The 14,941-nt window shown below is 38.4% G+C and overlaps 1 protein-coding gene and 1 non-coding gene across 20 annotated transcripts in view; one reads left to right on the top strand and one right to left on the bottom strand.

The window, feature by feature from the left end:
* Positions 1–14,941, top strand: part of Trip12 (thyroid hormone receptor interactor 12) — a 131,117-nt gene that overhangs the window by 114,275 nt on the left and 1,901 nt on the right. For all 19 annotated transcript variants that reach the window (XM_059278577.1, XM_059278578.1, XM_059278592.1 and 16 more), the window contains 4 exons: positions 152–306; positions 1,469–1,633; positions 12,572–12,736; positions 14,767–14,880. In XM_059278577.1, the coding sequence (XP_059134560.1) occupies positions 152–306; positions 1,469–1,633; positions 12,572–12,736; positions 14,767–14,880 (599 nt within the window). The remainder of the gene's footprint in view (positions 1–151; positions 307–1,468; positions 1,634–12,571; positions 12,737–14,766; positions 14,881–14,941) is intronic.
* On the bottom strand, positions 4,267–4,373 carry LOC131923734 (U6 spliceosomal RNA). Its single transcript, XR_009382669.1, has one exon. It is a non-coding gene; the product is annotated as a U6 spliceosomal RNA (small nuclear RNA).

Below are 14,941 nucleotides of genomic sequence, written 5' to 3'. Positions count from 1 at the left end.
ATTTTCTCATTTATCCAATGGGAAGGCTTTCTAGTTTAGAGGCCGTTACTCCAGTTTTGTGAAAACTAAATTTCTTAATGTTCTTAGTTATCAGGTTTTGTTTTGTTTTGGAAAGTCTCATCTGAAGTTTGGTGACTTGCTCGTTTTACAGGAAGCCAAGAAGGGACCAAGTATATTCAAAACCTCCAGGGCCTGTTTGCGCTTCCCTTTGGTAGGACAGCTAAGCCAGCTCATATCGCAAAGGTTAAGATGAAGTTTCGCTTCTTAGGAAAATTAATGGCTAAGGCTATCATGGATTTCAGATTGGTAAGTTTAGGATTGTTTGCTTGTCTGTAATTTTGTACATTGTTCTGTGAAAGTACCTTAGTCCCCTGCACTCAATGCTGTGTTTTAGAGCACTCTATTTTGAATGTGTGCACAAACTGCTTGAGAATTCCATTTAAAATGCCAATTCTGCTTCTGTAGCACACGTGTAAGTAAGACTGTCCTGTGTCCAAGATGACAGCACCCAACCTCTAGTCTGTGTAGCATTCCTTTAGTAGCCAGGGCTCAGAGTCAGGCAACATAAAGATGACATTAATTGAATTTTTGGCAGGATTCGATTTGATGTTTTTAATTCAGCAAGCAAGCCATGAGCATTGTAGGTAAACTCATTGAATTTCTGTTAGAATGCTCTTGTGATAATAAACCAAGTAATTAATATTCATGGAGGTTTGAATATTTCTGGACTTTTCTTCATTTCCTCTTCTCACATTTTCTGAGGTACTTTATCAGTATGGGTAAAACATTTTCATTTGATAAACCCACAAGTTTACATTCTCTTTTAAGAGGTGTATACAGATCACTAGTTATTTTAGAAGTTCCATTCATTTTAGTTTTTGTATTTTAAGTAAGTTCTTCATTTTACCTTCTCCGATTTCAGAATATTAAATATATAAGTAGAATTGTATTGCATTTACTTGGTTCAGAATAAAGTAAAATTTCACTGACAAACACTTCACATAGTGTTTCAGAGGTACACAGGTAAAATACTTTATGGACATTGTATGTTCACCATTGGTGTTCTTTTTTGTGTTATGCTTAAATAAGTTCTTTTTTAAAAAATAGTTTCTTTTTATGAGCATTGATGTTTTGTCTGCATGTATGCCTGTGTAAGGATGTCGGAACCCTTGTTGCTAGAGTTACAGACAGTTATGAGCTGCCATGTGAGTGCTGGGAATTGAACCTAGGTCCTCAGGAAGAGCTACCAATGTTATTAACCACTGAGCCATCTCTCCAGTTCCCTTAAATAGGTTCTTTAGCATTCTAAAATTTTGGCAGAGATTTGTGGCTCTCAATTTCATTTAAAGATAGAAACAGTTCCTAATTTTTTTTCCCCCCTGGGAATATTTGACCTTTTCAAATGACCTCTTGTAAAGTGCCTATTACAAGCTAGTTGTGACAAAGTATGTTGCTTGTTCCCTTTCAGGTGGACCTTCCCCTTGGCCTGCCCTTTTATAAGTGGATGCTGCGGCAGGAAACCTCACTGACATCTCATGATTTATTTGACATTGATCCGGTTGTAGCCAGATCAGTATATCACCTAGAAGACATTGTCAGACAGAAGAAGAGACTGGAGCAGGATAAATCGCAGGTAGGTCTGGAAGAGACAGCCAGAGGATCAGATCAGGTATTTGTTCTAGAATTATGAGGCTTGTTCACTGGTTTGTATTTGACCTAGTTTATTTGATAATAGTATTTTTTTTAATTAAAAAAAGATGTATTTATCTTTATGGGTGTTTTGCCTGCATGTGTGTCTGTATATAACAGTGCCCCTTGGAAGCCAGAAGAGGATATCAGATGTTACCACATGGAGCTAGGAACTGAACCCAGGCCCTCTGAAAGAGCAACAAGTGCTCTCTCTATCACAGCAGTATTTCATCTTAATAGAGATGTTTAATACATCTTTTAAACTAATAGCAGCATGATTTGACAATGTACCCACTGTGATTGCTAATAACAGCAGGTGGATGTCTTGATTTCCAAATAAAATATACTTCTAATGGAAGTTCTAAGACCACTTGTCTTAAATTTTAGATAATCAGATACCTTATCATTAATTCTTCAGAAAGATACTTCTGTTTCTCTGTCTTCTTCCACCTCTCTACCACAGTTTGTGCTTGCATTGCGAGTTTATACCACTATACCTAGCTTGGAAATAGTTTTTAATGGTTATTGACAGGCTGGGGCTATACAGCTCAAATGTAAAGCATTTAAACTAGCATGTATGAGGTGCTAGGCTCACTACCCAGTATTATTAATAAAGAACAGGTTTATGGATGCCTACCCTTTGAAGTTTCTGTTTCATCTCACAGATAATCTTGAGCTCTATATCATTGCTGTCTTTTTTTAATGTATATATTACCAGCTCATTTAGGCTCAGTCTGTGATTATATGTATGGGTATTGGATATCAGAAGAAAACAGGTTGTATTTTCTAAAAAGTAACATTGTGCAGTAACTTATATTTGTGTAGGTTTAACCAACTTGTCGTTTTATAGTTATTTATTTGTATTTATGGTTATGTATGACTGCTTGTATCTGAGTTTGTATACTGCACGAGTGCCTGGTGCCCAAAGAGGCCAGAAAAAGGCATCAGGTCTTCTATACCTGGAGTTATAGGTGGCTCTGAGTCACCATGTGGATTAAGTAAGATTAGCACCAGTGCTATTAACAGCTGAGCTATCTTTCCAGCACTTTAAAATTATTTAAGGTAAGACTAGCACATTTTATAAAAGACAGCATTGCACCTTGATGGAGTAAATGCAGTAGAGGCTGGAAGATGATTTGGAAGGTTATTCATTTTATCTCTCAGTTATGTTTATGAGGAGATAGTGTCTAAAGATGCTGTGATAGTTATTAGTATTCTTTGTCAGCACGTAGGAGACAAGCCTCTGGCACACTTGTGTGGAATTTGTGTTGTGTTGTCTTGATTATGTTAATGAGGTAGGAAAACTAGCTCACATTGAGTGGCTCTATTCTATAAGCAGAAGATCTTGGGTTGTGTAGGAGTGGGGAAAGTGAGCTGAGCATGTGTATTCTACTGAGTTGTGCTTGTGGCTGTGGCTGGCTGTACTATGAACAATTCTCTCAAGTTCCTGCCATTGTGACTGTACTGGCACAGGCTGTAGCCTGCCCCTTTCTCTCTCTCTCTCTCTCTCTCTCTCTCTCTCTCTCTCTCTCTCTCTCTCTCAATTAAAATGTTTTTTATTCATTTTACATACCAACCACAGATCCCCCTCTCATCCCTCCTCTTGTTCTACCCCCCTTCCCCCCACAACTCAACCTCCATCCCCTCCTCTAAAAGGGTAATTTCTCCCATGCGGGGACAGCAAAGCCTGGTACATTCAGTTGAAGCAGGGCCAAGCCCCTGCCCTTTGTATCAAGGATGGACAAAGGGTCTGACCATAGGTAATAGGATCCAGAAAGCCAACCCATGCACCAGGGATAGATCTGATTACACTGCCCCTCAAACAGACCCAGCTACACATCTTTCTCCCTTATGCAGAGGGTCTAGTCTGGAATGTTTGTGAGTTCCTATGAGCTTAGTTTAGTTGTCTCTGTAGATTTCCTCATCATGATCTTGACCACTCTCTCCCACCCCCCCACCCCATATAATCCCTCTTTTCTCTCTTTGACTGGACTCCTGGAGCTCGGCCTGGTGCTTGGTTGTAGATTTCTGCATCTGCTTCCATCAGTTACTGGATGAAGGCTCTATGATGACAGTTAGGGTATTCACCAATCTGATTACCAGAGTAGGCCAGTTCAGACACCATCACCACTATTGCTAGTAGTCTAATCTGGGGTCGGTCTTATGGATTCCTGGGAATTTCCCTATCTCCAGGAATCTCTGTTGTCCTATAATGTCTCCCTCTATCAAGATATATCTTTCATTGCTCTCCCACCCCGTCCCTCCCCCAGCTCAACCATCCTGTTCCCTCATGTTCTCATTCCCCACCCCCTCCCCTCTATTGCCCTCCTTATCCCCAGTTTACTCATGGAGATCTCATCTGTTTACCCATCCCAAGGTGATCTGTATGTCCCTCTTAGGGTCCTCCTTGTTTTCTAGCTTCTCTGGAGCTTTGGGTTGTAGTCTGATTATCCTTTGCTTTACATCTAGTATCCACTTATGAGTGGGTACATACCATGTTTGTCTTTTTTTTTTCTTCCTTTTTTAAAATTTCTTTTTATTTATCTGTTTATTTATTTATTTAAATTAAGAAAATTTAAAAATATGGAACACTTCATGAATTTGCGTGTCATCCTTGTGCAGGGGCCATGCTAATCTTCTCTGTATCGTTCTAATTTTAGTATATGTGCTGCTAAAACGAGCACCATGTTTATCTTTTTGAGTCTGTGTTACCTCATTCAGGATCATATTTTATAGTTCCATTTGCCTGCAAATTTCATGATGTCATTGTTTTTTACAGCTGAGTCATACTCCATTATGTAAATATATTCTGTGGTTGATGGGCATCTACGTTGTTGCTTCCAGATTCTGGCTATTACAAATAATGTTGCTATGAACATAGGTGAGCAAGTGTCCTTGTGGTATTATTGAGCATCTCTTGGGTATATGCCCAAGAGTGGTATCATTGGGTCTTGAGGTATATTGATTCCCAATTTTCTGAGAAGTCACCATACTGATTTCCAAAGTGGCTATACAAATTTGCATTCCACATCCTCTCCAACATAAGCTATCATCACTGTTTTTTATCTTAGCCATTCTGACAGGTGTAAGATGGTATCTCAGAGTCGTTTTGATTTTTGTTTCCCTGATGATTAAGGATGTTGAGCAATTCCTTAATTTCTTTTGGCCTTTAGGGATTCTCCTGTTGAGAATTCTCTGTTTAGATCTGTAGCATGCCCCCCCCCCCTTTTTTTTTTTTTTTTTTTTTTTGGTTTTTCAAGACAGTTTCTTTGTGTAGTTTTGGTGCCTGTCCTGGATCTCGCTCTGTAGACCAGGCTGGCCTCAAACTCACAGAGATCCGCCTGCCTCTGCCTCCCAAGTGCTGGGATTAAAGGCATGCGCTACCGCCACCCAGCCTGTAGCCCATTTTTAAATTGGATTGTTTGGTATTTTGCTATCTAGTTTCTTGAGTTCTTTATATATTTTGGAGATCAGCCCTCTGTCAGATATGGGGTTGGTGAAGATCTTTTCCCAATCTGTAGGCTGTTTTGTCTTATTTATCGTGTCTTTTGCCTTACAGAAGCTTCTCAGTTTCAGGAGGTCCCATTTATTAATTGTTGCTCTCAGTGTCTGTCGTATTGGTGTTATATTTAGGAAGTGGTCTCCTGTGCCATTGCATTGTAGGCTACTTCCTCTTCTGTCAGGTTCAGTGTAGCTGGATTTATGTTGAGGTCTTTGATCCATTTGGATTTGAGTTTTGTGCATGGTGATAGATAGGATTTATTTTCAATCTACTACATATAGACATTCAGTTATGCCAGCACCATTTGTTGAAGATGCTTTCTTTTTTCCATTGTACAGTTTTGGCTTCTTAATCAAAACTCAGGGGTTCATAGATATATGGATTAATGTCAAGATCTTCAATCTGATTCATTTGGTCCACACGTCAGTTTTTATGCCAATACCAAGCTGTTTTTATTATTATAGCTCTATAGTAGAGCTTGAAGTCAGGGATGGTGATGCCTCCAGAAGTTGCTTTATTGTAAAGGATTGTTTTAGATATCCTACATTTTTTTATTTTTCTATATGAAGTTGAGTATTGTTCTTTCAAGGTCTGTGAAGAATTGTGTTGAGGTTTTGATGGGGATTGCATTTAATCTGTAGATTGCTTTTGGTAAGATTGCCATTTTTATGTTGTTCTGCCATTAATGAGCATGGGAGATCTTTCCATTTTCTGATACCTTCATCAACTTCTTTCTTCAAGGACTTAAAAGTTTTTGTCATACAGGTCTTTTCCTTGTTTGATTAGAGTTACCCCAAGGTATTTTATATTAGTTGTGGCTGTTGTAAAGTGTGATTATTTCTCTGATTTCTTTTTTGGCCCGTTTATTATTTGCAAATAGGAGGGCTACTGACTCTTTTGAGTTAATCTTGTATCCTACCACATTACTGAAGGTATTTATTACTTGTAGGAGTTCCCTGGTAGAATTTTTGGGGTCACTTATGTAGACTATATCATCTGCAAATAGCAAAAGTTTGACTTCTTCCTTTCCAATTTGTATCCCCTTGATCTCCTTTTATTGTCTTATCGCTCTAGCTTGAACTTCAAGTACTATATTGAATAAATATGGGAGTGAACAGCCTTGTTTTGTTGCTGATTTTAGTGAAATCGCTTTGAGTTTCTTGCCATTTAGTTTGATGTCGGCTGTTGACTTGCTGTAAATTACCTTTATTATGTTTCGGTATGTTTCTTGTATTCCTGATCTCTCCGGAACCTTTATCATGAAGGGGTGTTGGATTTTGTCAAAAGCTTTTTCAGCATCTAATGAGATGATCATGTGGGTTTTTTTCTTTCAGTTTGTTTATATGATGGATTACATTGACAGATTTTCATATGTTGAACTATCCTTGCATCTCTGGAATGAAGCCTACTTGATCATGGTGGATAATTTTTTTTGTGTGTGTGTATGTATGTTCTTGGATTTGCTAGTATTTTATTCAGTATTTTTGCATCAATGTTCGTGGGGGAGATTGGTCTGTAATTCTTTTTGCTGCATCTTTGTGTGGTTTGGGTATCAGGGTAACTGTAGCTTCATAGAGTTTGGCAATGTTCCTTCTGTTTGTTTCTATTGTGTGGAACAATTTGAGGAGCATTGGTATTAGCTCTTCTTTGAAATTCTGGTAGAATTATGCACTGAAACCATGTGGCCCTGGGCTTTTTTTGGTTGGGAGACTTTTAATGGCTGTCTATTACCATAGGAGTTATAGGTCTATTTAAATTGTTTATCTGGTCTTGATTTAATTAATTTCCATTTCTTTTGTATTTTCCAATTTTGTGGAGTACAGGTTTTTGAAGTATGACCTGATGATTCTCTGGATTTGTTATGTCTCCTTTTTTGTTTCTGATTTTGTTAATTTGGATATTCTTTCCCTGCCTTTTAGTTAGTTTGGATAGGGGTTTGTCTATCCTTGTTGATTTTCTCAAAGAACCAACTTTTTGTTTCATTGATTCTTTATACTGTTCTCTTTGTTTCTATTTTATTGATTTCAGCCCTCAATTTGATTATTTCCTGGTGTCTATTCCTCTTGGGTGAGTTTGCTTCTTTTTGTTCTAGAGCTTTCAGGTGTGCTGTTAAATCGCTAGTATGAGATTTTTTTCAACTTCTTTATGGGCATTTAGTGTTAGGAATTTTCCTCATACCACTGCTTTCATAGTGTCCCATTAAATTTGGGTATGTTGTACATTCATTTTCATTGAATTCTAGGAAGTCTGTAATCTCTTTCTATTTCTTCCTTGACCCAGTGGTGATTCAATTGAGCATTATTCAGTTTCCATGAGTTTGTAGGCTTTCTGTAATTTGTGTTAATTCTAACTTTAAGGCATGGTGGTCTGATTAAAATACAGGAGGTTGTTCCCTTTTTTTTTTTTTTTTTTTTTTAAATCTGTTGAGATTTGCTTTGTAACCAAGTATGTGGTCAGTTTTAGAAGAGGTATCATAGGGTGCTGAGAAGAAGGTATATTCTCTTGTATTTGGGTAGAATGTTCTGTAGATGTCTATTAAGTCCATTTGAGTCATAATGTCTGTTAGTTCCCTTATTTCTCTGTTAAGTTTCTGTCTGGCAGACTTTTCCATTGGTGAGAGTGGGGTGTTGAAGTCTCCCACTATTAGTGAGTGGAGTTTGATGTGTGATTTAAGCTTTAGTAATTTTTCTTTTACATATGTGGGTGCCCTTGTATTTTTTGGCATAATGTTCAGAATTGAGACTTCATCTTTTGGAATTTTCCTGTGATGAATATGTAATGCCCTTCCTGGTGACATCAGGTATGTTTCTTGTATGCAGCAGAAGGATGGATCCTCTTTTTGTATCCATTCTGTTAGCCTGTGTCTTTTTATAAGCAAATTGAGTCCATTGATATTAAGGGATATTAATGACCAGTTATTGTTAATTCTTTTTATCTTTTGGTGGTAGTGTTGTGTATATGTGTGTTTCCCTTCTTTGGTATTTGTGGCATGGGATTACCCATTACCTGTGTTTTCATGGGTGCATTTAACTTCCTTAGGTTGGATTTTTCCTTCTAGTGCTTTCTGTAGGGCTGGATTTGTGGATAGGTATTGTTTAAATCTGGTTTCATGATGGAATATCTTGTTTACTCCATCCATGGCGATTGAGTGTTTTGCTTGGGTATAATAGTCTAGGTTGGCATCCTAGTCTCTTAGTGTCTGTGTAACATCTGTTCAGGACCTTCTGGCTTTCAGAGTCTCCATTGAGAAATCAGGTGTTATTCTGATGGGTCAGCCTTTATATGTTACTTGGCCTTTTTCCTTTGCAGCTCTTAATATGTTTTTATTCTGTATGTTTAGTGGTTTGATTATTATGTGGTGAGAGAACTTTTTTTGATCCAGTCTATTTGGTGTTCTGTAAGCTTCTTGTATATTCATAGGTGTTTCTTTCTTAAGTTGGGAAAGTTTTCTTCTGTGATCTTGTTGAATATATTTTCTGTGCCTTTGAGCTGTTATTCTTCTTCTTCTGTCTCTATTATTCTTAGGTTTGGTCTTTCCATGGTGTCCCAGATTTCCTGGACGTTTTATGTTATGACTTTGTTGGCTTTAATGTTTTCTTTCACTGACAAATCTATTTCCTCTATAGTATATTCAACGTCAGAGATTCTTTCTTGTATTCTGTTGGTTATGCTTGCATCTGTAGTTCCTGTTCATTTACTCAGATTTTCCATTTCCAGCATTCCCTCAGTTTGTGTCTTCTTTATTGCCTTTCTTTCAGTTTTCACGTCTTGAACTGTTTCTCCTGTCTGATTGCTTTTTCTTGGTTTTCTTGACTTTCTGGACCTAGACTGTGTCTTAGTTTTCTGTTGCTGTGATAAAACATTTTTTGAGAAAAGCAACTTAAGGGAGAAAGGGGCAACAGACTCCGCCAGCTTGGTTTGGACCAACCTCTAACCAGGGGCACAACCCATACCCCCATGCCTCCACCTGTTGCAGCCCCAGTTGCAGGCCCGCAGGATTTTAGGGATTTATTGATTTCTTCCAATTTTTTGTCTTTTCCTCGATTTCTTTAAGGGATTTTTCATTTCCTCTTTGAAGGCCTCTATCATCTTCTGAAAGTCATTTTTAAGGTTTTTTTCTTCTGCTTCTTCTACGTTGGGATGTTCTGTCTTGCTTGTGTAGAACCACTAGGTTCTGGTGGTGCCATATTGCTCTTTATGTTGTTCAATATATTCTTGCACTGACATTTACCCATTTTTTCCTCCAATCAGTGTAGACGATGTCTGTATATCAGGGAGTCACTCTTGGTCCAGTCGGAGCTCTTGGTCCAATTGGAGCTGGCGGAGTCTGTCTCAGGGAACATCTGAGGTCTTGGGGGAATGGAGTGGGGCTTGTTGGTTACAGGGTCCAGTGTGGGGCGGGGGGTGTATGGTGGCATGGTTGTGTCCCTGGGCCTGAAGGTTAGAGGCTGGGGTGATTGGCTAGAACAGACTCACCTCTTGGTCCAGTCGAAGCTGGTGGAGTTTGTCGCCCCTTTCTTTCTCCTTTAAGTTACTTTTCTCAAATATTTTTATCACAGCAACAGAAAAGAAACTAAGACACACAGTCTAGGTCCGTTTTTTTCTATGCAAGAATCAATATCTTATGTTTAGAATTTGGGCTGGAGAGATGGCTCAGCAGTTAAGAGCACTAGCTGCTTTTCCCAAGGGACCTAGGTTCGATTCCCGTACACCTACATAGTAGGTCACAGTCATCTGTAACTCTGGTTCTGGGAATCTGACACTGTCTTCTTGACTGGACACACAATGCACACATGGGTGCATATTCAGACAAGGAGACACATTCAAACACATATGTAGTGGTATTTACTTGCCCATGACCTTGGGCTGTATGGCCTGAAGGAGGTGGTGCTTCTTGCCATCATAGGTGACCTCTTGAAAGGAAAGGAAAGAGGGGCATGTGGTCCCTTGTTTCTGTTTCTTGGCATGAGCAGACTGCCAGGTGGATTTGCTTCCGGTTAGAACAGAGGATGACTTTAGCTCTTTACTTGGTTCTGTATTTGTGAGTGTATTTCCTCAATTTATACCCTAATAAATTCTCCAATACTCCTTCAGCAGACTTCCTGAAGGAGTATTACTTTTTTTTTTTTTTTTTTTTTTTTTTTTTTTTTTTAAGGTCACGTCATGTACGGTTGCAAGAAGCACTACTTCCTTCAGGACATATAGCCCAAAGTCATGGGCAGAGCAAATACCACTACACAAATTAAAATAAATGAATAAACAATATTTTAAAGGGTATTTAGAATTGCATAGGTTTGTATTGAACAACTGCAAGATTTTTGTTGTTTGTCTATTTGCTTATGCCCATGGAGTCCAGAGGTTCACTTTGGATAGCTTCCTCAATCATTCTCCACCTGATGTTTGGGATACATAGCTCATTGAGCCTAAATCTCATTGGTTGGCTTGACTAGCTGTCCATTGAACTTCAGGGGTCTGCTTGATTTCCCATTCCTACCCTAAGGTTCTCAGACACTAATAATTTAAACTTCTAACACATTGTTTAGCATGTGTTACATAAGAATGGGAAAGAAATGGAAGGAGATAAAACTTGTAGCATGTTTTGATTGCCTCACGTATACCCAAATCTTCTACAATCTTGTAAGATGCATTTACTTTTGGTGTCCTAACTTTACGTAAACTTAATATGTAGCCAAGGATTACTTCGAGTTTCTGATCCTCCTCCCTCTCAATCCCAGATGCTGGAACTAAATATGTTTGTCACAATGTCAGGTTTATTCAGTACTGGCGGTTAAACCCAGGGTGCATAACCAGCTGACCTACATCCCTGACCCACTCTCCCCTTGTTTTATAAAACATGCAAATGGGGCACATTTTTCTGGTTCATATTTGACTGGGTTTTTTTGTTTGTTTGTTTGGTTTTTTTTTTGTTCTTTAAAACAATGCTAGGGACCACATCTGCCACTTCATGTCTGCTAGGCAAGCACTCCACCACTGAGCTAGACCCTTGACCTGTTGGATGAAATTCTCACAAGATAATTGGGAATATGTTTAAGTTCAATTTGATTTAGTATATAAGCCAGAGAAACTAAATTTCTTCTCTTTAAATATGTTCTAGATGTACTGAATGTTACACATGACCATGTAATTGGGGTAGAGAGTTGGGATCACTTTGGTCTATAACAATTTGTTTAGAGACAGGTTTGTTTTATTTTTTAAAAGCTTGTGAACAAAATCATAGGTTTCTTAAGGATTTTCATATGCATCATTGTACTTTACACTTTTTTTTTTGTCCTCATCCTTTCCCCCCTTAAGGTAGTGTTCTTTCTGCTGTCATGTTGTATGTATCTGCATGGGCAGGTATGCAAATGTTCTCTCTAGATTCCTCATGAGAACAAACCTCCAGGATTTCCTATGTCCCTTTCCCTTGACTTTTCTCCCATATCCTCCTCACTTGTTCCTCCATAATCCCCTGTCTGCTTTAGTGAATGATAGTTTGAGAGCTTCCTAATGAATCAGCATTAATTAACTGCCTTCATTTTTAGTACTTCAATTTGTGTGTTTGTCATTGATCCTTAATGTTAAAAAAAAGTAGCATTTATGTAGACCTTTTAAGTTGTAAGTATTTTTAAAAATCCTCTGGGTTTGATGTGACTTGGCTCAGCTTTCTTGGAAGCTCCCACCCCCAATGTACAAAACTGTGCTGTGCTTTGTGGATAAGAAGTGAACATCTCCAGGGTGGGCTTTACACTTGAGCCTTGTAGGGGAGGGGAAAAATTTATTATGCTGTCTATAATTTTCCAAATTATATATACTCTTGGGTATACAGTTAGGTTTATCAATACAGGCCTAGAATTAAGACAAGTGGTTTTTGTTTTTGTTTTTTTTTGGTTTTTCGAGACAGGGTTTCTCTGTGTAGCTTTGCGCCTTTCCTGGATCTCACTCTGTAGACCAGGCTGGCCTCGAACTCACGGAGATCCGCCTGGCTCTGCCTCCCGAGTGCTGGGATTAAAGGCGTGCACCACCACTGCCCGGCTTTGTTGTTGTTGTTGTTGTTGTTGTTGTTGTTTTTTCCTGTTTTGTTAAAGCTTAACAAAAATGCATAGGGACTTTCTCTAATATTTGATTTGAGTGTGCTTACAGGGAACAACTAATTTTCAGTATGGAAAATAGCAATCTTGTTTCCACAAAATTAATTTTATCGATACAGAGATGTTTAAAGTGATTCCTTTTGTGATTCCAGTGACTTGTTTAATATGTAGAATACAACCAAAAATTTAACCAGCATTACAGGAACCATCGGTTGTTATAATATTCTGTTTTTTTGTGACTACAATGGAATTTTGCATGAATTTTTGTGTTCTTTCCTCTCTTCATTAAAAGACCAAAGAGAGTCTACAGTATGCATTAGAAACTCTTACGATGAATGGCTGTTCAGTGGAAGATCTGGGACTGGATTTCACGCTGCCAGGGTTTCCCAACATTGAACTGAAGAAAGGAGGGAAAGATATACCAGTCACTATCCACAATTTGGAGGAATACCTAAGAGTATGTATTGTCTCTTTTCTGTGGGTCATGGACCATAGGAGTTTGTGTGCTGTGTTCCTATGAGGAGGGGAGTTAGGATTGCTGGAACTTGGTCTCTTAGCTTCTGCCTGTGTGGACCTTTGCTAAAGACCTTGCACACCACTGGGACCACTCTTGGAGTCTCTTTCAGCCTTTGTAAGCTTCTGTGCACTTTGTAGAGAATACACAAATATCTTATGCTAAAACAACAGCAAAGAAAACCTAAGAAGTTAACTTTCTCCACACTTTGAAAATAGACACAAAAGTCTAAACATAGGAGGTGAGACCTGTGGATAGACAGATGGACTTTGTGGATCATTGAAACAGTCTTCCACCCAGTCTCATAGCATGCTACCAAAAATTGCATGTTGAATAGGTCCGCTGTAGTCCACTTTTAGGATGACCCTCAACATTGTGGGCTCTGTCCGCTGCTCACCTCAAGGGTGACTTAGAAAAGTGAGTGACTTTAAATTTTATCCTTTGTTGGTTCAAAGGACAGAATGGAATTCCTTATCTGTTATTCACACATCAAAGGCTCCATCATGATGGAGCAGCAATGTATAGATGCCCTGTATCTTCTCTCAACTGGGAGGAGCTCTAGGGCTGAAAGGTTGCACTTTACTCTGCAGAAAACATGTTTGTGTAAAAACCTTACCAGTTCTTTCTCAGTGCCTCATATAATCTTACATTGACCCATCTTTAAGCTTGATTGAATATCATCTATTACACCACATTTTTCTCTTGTAGGAGAAGATATCAGTGAAAAGGAGTCATCACTTGTTTGAACTGCATTTTTGCCCTTGTTTTAAGCCAGATGCCTTGGCAGAATTGCTTTTAAGACACCAACATAGGCACACATACCCACACTTGTTGGGCTCACCCACCCCAAAGCGTATTTACAGCAGTAGACGTAAGGTTGCTAAATGTAGGAGAAACTATTTTCCTTTGCATGCAAATATTACAAGCTATATCTTTAGCATTGTTTAAAAATTTGCTTGGGTTTATTCTTGACATGGGCTAAAGAGAACATTGGATTCAAGCTGGAATACTCATTTTGAAACCTTGGTCTTCCGTAAAATCTTGTGTGGGACTTAACAGCCTCTGGAAAACTTCAGCTGTAGTTTCTTTATTTTCTTTAAAAAGAAGATAATATCCAAGATCCTTGCCTTCCCAGCAGTTCTCTGACTCAAATAATCCCTTTTAATAACTAATCAGGCTATCTTCTCATATTACTTGTTTCTTGTACTATCTTTGAAGAAGCTGCGTTTCCAGCTTACCAACAATGTGCAAACATCCATATTCTTGCTTTTCTAAAAGTACTTTATAATTGTTAGTTTTACAGTGTAGTAATGGTTTCATCTTAATCTGAATATTCTGTGTACCAATAAATTAACCAGGGCCACTGGGAGCTGAGTAAATTTAGAGCTGCTTTTTCTTATCCTCAGATTTTGTTCTCCTGCATGTCCAAGCTGTATCTGTTTCTAGGAAGAGGCACACACTGCAGAGGACAGGATTTAGAAGTCAATACTCCACATTAAAAATGTGGCCAGTTGCTAATTAAGGATCTTGAAGTGTTAATCTTTAATTTCAGTAGTAACATTTTAACCTCTTGGGATATTATCTTTGGCAAGACAACATGTAATGGAGGGAGGGTTTTCTATGAAGTTTTAAAACAATGTAAAAATGTATGTGGCAGTTTTGACATTGTCTTACTTTTATCTAACTGGCCTTTTACTGATGTAGTTTTCTTGGAGATAGTCAGGAGATTGAATAACTTTATAGTGTGGTTTCTCTGTCCTTGCTGTCCTGGAACTCACTCTGTAGATGAGGCTGGCCTTGAACTCAGAGATGTGCCTTCCTGTGCCTCTTCAGTGCTGGGATTAAAGGCATGTGCCATCACACCTGGCTTAATAACACTTTTTCTAGAAGGTCATTTACTATACTTTGTCACATATTAAATAGAAAACAGATTTGGAATTTTGTTGAGTTTTAAAAATGACTTCTTTTTGCAGTTGGTGATATTCTGGGCACTAAATGAAGGTGTTTCTAGGCAATTTGACTCGTTCAGAGATGGATTTGAATCAGTTTTCCCACTCAGTCATCTTCAGTACTTCTACCCAGAAGAAGTGAGTAGCTCACGTCTAAAAGACATGGTCATTTCTGTCTGTATAATTATCATAACAGAGT

This window comes from Peromyscus eremicus, chromosome 13, assembly GCF_949786415.1.
Source record: "Peromyscus eremicus chromosome 13, PerEre_H2_v1, whole genome shotgun sequence".
NCBI classification, from domain to species: domain Eukaryota; kingdom Metazoa; phylum Chordata; class Mammalia; order Rodentia; family Cricetidae; genus Peromyscus; species Peromyscus eremicus.
This window is presented reverse-complemented; position numbering and strand designations above follow the sequence as displayed.